The 7,374-nt window shown below is 32.4% G+C and overlaps 1 protein-coding gene across 1 annotated transcript in view; it reads left to right on the forward strand.

Moving 5' to 3' along the window:
- The first annotated feature begins 2,083 nt into the window (after positions 1–2,083).
- Positions 2,084–7,374, forward strand: part of LOC145313479 (uncharacterized) — a 23,553-nt gene continuing 18,262 nt past the window's right edge. The window contains exon 1 of the mRNA XM_080152912.1: positions 2,084–2,316. Coding sequence (XP_080009038.1) covers positions 2,252–2,316 — 65 coding nt within the window. The 5' untranslated portion in view covers positions 2,084–2,251. The remainder of the gene's footprint in view (positions 2,317–7,374) is intronic.

The following is a 7,374-nucleotide window of genomic DNA, read 5'->3' on the forward strand; positions in this document are numbered from 1 at the left end:
GGACTTTTTAGATTTCCTACATTATTATTGATATTTTTATGGCTGTTACACATTTTATTAGTTTCTTCTTTTTGAAAAGACATTTTGTTGTTGGAGTAATTACAATTGAGTAAAAATAACCACCCCACCCTCCCCCTCGCACCGGCCATATTCGGCGGTTTCGCAGGTTTAGGACACCGCAAGTATAGGTCCCAGTTCCCTTCAAAGGGGTTAGGCATAAATAAGAAATTTAACATTCACCCTTCTTATTTTCAAACATTTAAAAAACAAGGGTGGAAGGGGTTCTTTATGGGAAAACTACAATAATTCCTTCTTTTTTTGGATCATGAAAAGAAAACAAAGAAGTGGGTTTTGTTGTATTTTCACAGTAGCTTTCACAGTCGCTAGGTTAGGAAATAGAAGAAAAGCTAATGTGAAAATACGATGAAACCCGCTACTTCGTTTTATTTTTATGATCCAAAAGTTCTTTTTAGAAAGGGATACTAACTGTATTTTGACATTTTCAGACGTTTAAAATACTCAAATCAAACTAGTCAGAAATCAATTTAAAAATTATATCATCATTTAATTTTCATCCTTTATTACCAATGATCTGTTAATGATTAATAGTTATGACATTAAAAGTCAGGCAATTAATTCTACTCTTATATAATCTAATTGAGTATTTCTATTTCCATCTCAATTAATTTTAGTTATTAGTTTATTTTATTATTGTTACACAATTAGTACAAATAACATGGATCTAAAGGGATAAGACAATGACCGATAAATTGATGTACATACCTAATGATGATACACAAAATTACCCTTCTGTAGAATACAATTAGTGGTTAAAACGTTTGTACAATGAACTTAATAAACCTACTAATCAAAATGTAATGAAAGTTCCTAAAGTTATTGAGCCAACTAATAAGAAAACGTTGTTGTAAAACTTTGGGGACTAGTGTAATAAACAGCCCAATGTCTCCTTCCTCCCTTCCTATAGCTAGTCATAATCATTAAATAAAATGTCTAATAATAGCAAAGTATTGAAAGTTAATAACCATTTTGATGAAAATACAATAATAAAATGTTAAAGTAAGAAAATTTAGTAGAATTAATTAATATACTAGAAAATCACGATACCTTGGTAGTTAAAGTACTTTTACGTTGTTACTGACATCCCCTAATTTTAAAGTAGCTACGTTCGGAAAGAAAACAAAGTCATTCCTAATTAGGACAGAAGTCACTGGAAATTGATCTAAGGAAGGCTACTTATGTCCTTCATCTAACAAAATCTAACTTAAGGGAGGTGACTTTTGTCCTTTGTCTGACAAATTCTTACATTAGGAAGGCTGCTTATGTCCTTCATCTTGCAAAACATAGCAAATTCTTGCAAAACATAGCAAATTCTTGCAAAGCATAGCAAATTCTTGCAAAACATAGCAAATTCTTGCAAAACATAGCAAATTCTTGCAAAACTAAGCTTTTCTGTCCTTCACATAGCTAATTCTTGCAAAACATAGCAAATTCTTACAAAACATAGCAAATTCTTGCAAAACATAGCAAATTCTTGCAAAACATAGCAAATTCTTGCAAAACATAGCAAATTCTTGCAAAACATAGCAAATTCTTGGAAAACTAAGGGAGGCATGTTATGCCCTTCATCTAACAAATTCTCACTTAAGGAAGGCTACTTATGTCCTTCCTAGGAAGGTGACTTCTGTCCTAATTTAGGAATGACTTTGTTTTCTTTCCATGATCCATAAAATCAATTTATTATTTTAGTATCTCGATAACAATAAAGGGAAAATATGATTGTTTAAATGTAGTAGTACTTTACATTTAATTGTAACTTATAAGTTTTGTAACTCAATGGCAAGTCAAAGGATATTTTGTGGAAACTCCCGATAAAACTTAGCAAAAAGTCTGGTCGCAACACATTACAAATGGTGACCATGATATATAAAAATTTCTGGTAGTATTTTTAACCCTGTCAATAGCACCATAGATTTTAAACAAAAATTAGTCAAATCAGAATCGCTGCTTTAAGACGTAATCATCCTTATCTAAATAATATAAAGGTGTAAAATTATTTATTTTTAGGCATAAAATGATAAACTATATGAAAACAAACAAAATGATGAATTAAACTGAAATGAAAAACAATTAAAGAAATGTTATTTCCTAGTGATGTTATAAATAATGAACACAAAATATGAGATAATTAAATTGATGTCTAGTGATCAAATTGATATTTCTGAAAGTGAACATGAAGTTGATTATTTTCATTTGTTGCGGATTTTTTAGATACATTTCTACAAATGAAGATTCGAGGTTTGTAATTTTATTTGTATTATTTTTTTAAAAGCGAAGCTTTTCTATTTTTAGGGTCGGTCCGTCCGTCCGTAACGGATAGCTTTTTTCGCAAATTGTCCTATTGATTTCAAACATTGCATGGTGATTCCTTTAGTATTTAGGTACGATTTAGAAAGCGTAGCAACTCTATAATCATTAACGTCCGTACGTCCATTTTAAACATGTTGATTTTTTTGCTTTTTTATAACCATTTTTTATGTGATAAAATCATCCGATTGATCTGATTTTTTGATCAATCTGATTCCTATTACAATAAGGTACAATATTATGAGCGAAGCATCTCTATAATCAAGTATTAAAATGTCAGTATGTCCTTAAACAGAATTCTGTATTTAGGAAGTTTTTCAACAAATTTACGTATAATTTTGTCAAACCTTTTATTTTTATATTTTGTATATTCAAGTCTGACACTAAACAAAAGTTAATGTTCGTCTGTCATATCATTTCAGAGCTTCGCTTTTATGGATGTTGTCATCCTTGTTTTGTAAAATGCTTAAAAATAATGTTTATAAAATTCATCAGTAAATTTATTGGTGCTTTTTTCGTTAATTTAATCATGTTAGAATTGTCCTATCGATTTTAAACTTTGCATGGTGATTCCTTTAGTAGTTAGGTACGATTTAGAAAGCGTAGCAACTCTATCATCATTACCAAAATGTCCGTACGTCCATTTTAAACATGTCGATTTTTTCTACTATTTTAACAACAAATTTTTATGTGAACTAATCATCTGATTGATCTGATTTTTGGTATATTGATTCCTGGGACAACAAAGTATATTGTTATAAGCAAAGCAACTCTATAATCAAGTCCTAAAAATGTAAGGATGTTCATAAACATTATTCTGTATCCAGCAGTTTTTCAACAAATTTACTTACAATTTTGGTTCGACTCTTAAACATTTATATTTTGATTATTCAGTTCTGACTCTATACGAATGTTAATGTCCGTTTGTCCTACCGTTTCAGTGCTTCGCTTTTATGGATGTTGTCATCCTTGTTTTATATAGGACACACTGTAAACTATACGTATCCTACATTTAGAGAAGAAAAAAAATATTTATGTGAATACATTAGTTCCTTACCCTTTTAATTCATAAGCTACTAAAAATTCTATTTAATGTTTTGACATCTAAATATAGTAGAACTAGTTTACTGTTGCTAAATGATTTGTTTTGTATTTATTTGATTTCTTACTGGAAGATGATGATAATCTATTTTAGGTAGCGTAACCACTCTATAAATTTGTATGTCCTATGTCCGTCAATCCATCAGAGTAAGTTGACTGTGGAAAATGTAAAAATACTATATTTTTTTATTTACAAAAAATGGCACTTTGTAAGCTAACTTCAAATTAGTTTTTGTCATTTAAAATTTTATTATGGTCTGCTGTTCTTATATGTATATTAATTGTATAATAGTTGAATGTTATTTTGCTATAACAAGTTTGTCAGAATTAGGGTTGGGCTGGATATCCGGTGTGGCCGGTTTTCCGGCCGGATATCCGGCCATTTTCATTATCCGGCCGAATACCGGATATTAAAACTATCCGGTTACAGGATACCCGGCTGATTTTTGACGCCGGATATCCGGTTATCCGGCCGGATATCCGGTAATTTGCCGGATATCGAACGTTGGCAAGATATCCGGCCGGAACCGGGTATCCGTTATTAGAAATTAGCCGGATACCTGGTATCCGGCCAAAAAAAGTATCCGGCCCAACCCTAGTCAGAATACAGTTGCTACGCTAATAAGAGATCTATAGTATATAGAGACTAGAGTTGGCTCGATATAACTATCTCGCTATTGGCTAGTGTTCTATAAGTATATCTATTTATCTATTTCTCAATAAATCAATTTTCCGCCCCCGCCATTACTATCTAAAAAGAAAGAAGTTAATATTTAATAATTTAAATGATTTTAAGATTTCTTCAATTATATTTTTTTCAGTTTACCATCACCAAAGGGTTAATATGATTAAAATTTTAGTTTCAATATTTGAACACACAGGAAGTGTTGCCACAATCGAGTTCTTTTAAAACAGAGTTTTCTTAAATTTACTATATTATAAAGGACCACCCTCAACGTCACAAAAAACGGATTTTGATATTATAGCCCCCATAGGGCCTATATGAAAAATTAAAGAACATTTTTCCATACAATTTGGGGTCGGAGATTCCGAATCTGGCGTCCATTTTTATGTAGCTGACCGTCTTCATGCTTAAAAATGGCGCCAAAGTTGACTACCCTTCGAAAAATCCGCGAATGACAATTTTAGCAAAATAAAAATCTACCAAATTATTATGATCATAAGATAGATAGATAGTTAGATTTAAATAAATATAATTAATTTTTTTCTTTCTTAAACGTTGAGAGAGAGAGAGTGAAAAAAGGAGATAAAAAGAAAGACAAAAGGAAATAATTAAAAAGAGAGAGAAAGAAAAGATATTTTTTGGATAAAATGTATAATATAAAGATAGAGAGAGAAATTGAAAGAAAAGGTAAGAGACAGAGAGAAAGAAAAGGGGAAAGAAAGAAAGAGAGAGAGAAAAAGAGAGAAAGAGAGAAAAAAGTTGTAAGAAAGAGATAGAGAGGAAGAGAGAAAAGGAGTAAGAAAGAGAGAGAAAAGGAGAAAGAGGGAGAGAAAAGAAGAAAGAAAGACAGAGAGAAGGAGAGAGAGAGACAGAGAGAGAAAGAGAGACAGAGACAGAGAGAAGGAAAGAGAGAGAGAGAGAAAAAGGATAAAGAAAGACCGAGAGAGAGAGAGAAGGAGAGAAAGAGACAGAGAGAAGGAGACAGAGAGAAGAGAGAGAGAAAAGGAGAAAGAAAGACAGAGAGAGAGAGAGAGAGAGAGAGAGAGAAAAGAATAAAGAAAGACAGAGAGAGAGAGAGAAGGAGAGAGAGAGAAGAGAGAGAGATAGCGAGAGAGAGAGAGAAAAGAAGAAAGAGAGAGACCAAGAGAGACCAAGAGAGACCAAGAGATAATTAGATAAAGAAAGAAAGATAGAGAGAGAAGCAGAGAGAAAGAGTAAGAAGGAGAGAGAGAGAGAGGGAGAGAGAGAGAGCGAGAGAGAGAAAGAGTGAGATAGAGAGAGGAGAGATAGAAAGAGAGAGTGAGAGAGATAAAAAGTGAGAAAATGTGTTAGATAGATAAAAAGAGAAAGAGGGAAAAAAGGAGATAGAAAGAGAGAAAGAAAGAAAGAGGGGGATAATTTTAAAGTGAGAGAAAGAAAAGATATTTTTTTTGATAGAATAGAAGACCTTACGTGCCCTTATGATAAAGTTTGTCTGTCTTGTTTGTCTAAATGTTTGTCTATTTGTGTGTTTTTTTGTCTATCTGTTTGCCTGTCTGTTTGTCTGCCTGTTTGTTTGTCTGTTTGTCTGTCTATTTGTTTGTCTGTTTGTTTGTCTGTTTGTCTGTATGTTTGTCTGTCTGTACCGAAGGATCTCGCTAAACGCTGATATGGTTCTCCTTAACAGGGTATCTTCTCATAAGTTCTGAGAATTAAAATATTTTGAGAATTAATTCAGGTAAAATATTTAATGAACAAGGATGATAACATCCATAAATGCTTAACAAAATGTGGGGCATTGTAAAGTGACAGCTAGGAAGGGTGGAGATATACGGCTGAAAATTTACTGGTACCCAAAGTTCTTTTAAATAATTATCTTGTTCGTTGGCACAGAAGCTTTAGGTACTGTTATAAATTATGATTGATTGGAACCAAACTATTAATGTCCAAACTTTTAAATCAAATAAATTTTAATCTACCGACAGGGAAATTATATGTTTAGTAATTTGGGGGGGGGGGGGGTGTGTATATTTATTGACCTAATGTCTTATCCCTTAAGATCCCCAAAGTTTGAGAGTCACTCATTCGTATGTTTAAACACTATTGTGACTTTCTGCATACAATTTATTCCATTGTCTTATCCAGAAATGGATATAGAATACGTGTCTATTGTGACAGAGGAATTTAGTCGACAATTTAGGTTGCTGCTAATGGTATATAGTCCTCAGAAATAAGTCAATACCTTCCTCCATGGTCATGGAAAGGGATGAGGTAAAGTCATAGGAGGTGATTGGGATTATAGTATACTAGCCAGCGGAGAGAAACATTATTTACCCGTATTTTATATCAAACTTTATCCATAGCTACAGGAATCTTTTAAAAGGTTTAAACAAATAAGTTGATATTATAATTATACTAATTACTACTACTAGTTGCTTCAACCCCAGCCTCTGGTAGAAGGACAGGAAAATACCCTAAAACTACCCAAAGATATTTGTAAAGCTTCCCTGTAAAGTATAATCCATATAGACCAGTAATTTTAAAGTTAATTGACTTCAGAAAATGTAAAAAATATAATTTTTTGGGGGGGGTATCATTTTTCCTAGGAACTATTTCTCTTGGGTGGGTGTAGATAACCACCCCAAAATGGTTATAAACACTCCTTGGACATCAAGGTAAAGAAGAACCATATCGGTTCAGCGGTTAGCGAGATCCTTCGCTACAGACAAATAACCTTACTACTTATATAATAGAAAATACTAGCGACTACGCCCCTATGCATTTGGGGGCACTTGAGGTGGATGGAGGATTGAAGTCGATCACCCCCTGTTATAAATTAAGTTTTTAATAGAAATTTTTTTTTTAAACAAGGGGGGGAGGTCATTTATTCTAGTGGCAATTTCTGTTCTGAGGGTGATGTTCCCTCCACCAAAATAGTTATAATCTTTCCAATAGTCATGAGAAGCTACAATGTAAAGTAGAACCATATCAGTTAAGATGTTGTTACTGGGTGTTTTTTTAATAGGACAAAAATATTGCTTAATTTAACCCCCTTACTATTGACATAAACTAATGAACTATATCTTATTTTCTTCATTGGGTTGGGGAGTTTTGTATAAGAAAAAAAATATTTAGCGATCTGGTAATTACAAGTAATAATATATCCAGGTTCAGGATCTACTTAGTAACAAGGATGACAACATCCATAAGTAGCGAAGCACAAA

The sequence above is a fragment of the Acartia tonsa genome, chromosome 3 (assembly GCF_053477335.1).
Source record: "Acartia tonsa isolate MP-2025a chromosome 3, ASM5347733v1, whole genome shotgun sequence".
In the NCBI taxonomy this organism is placed as follows: domain Eukaryota; kingdom Metazoa; phylum Arthropoda; class Copepoda; order Calanoida; family Acartiidae; genus Acartia; species Acartia tonsa.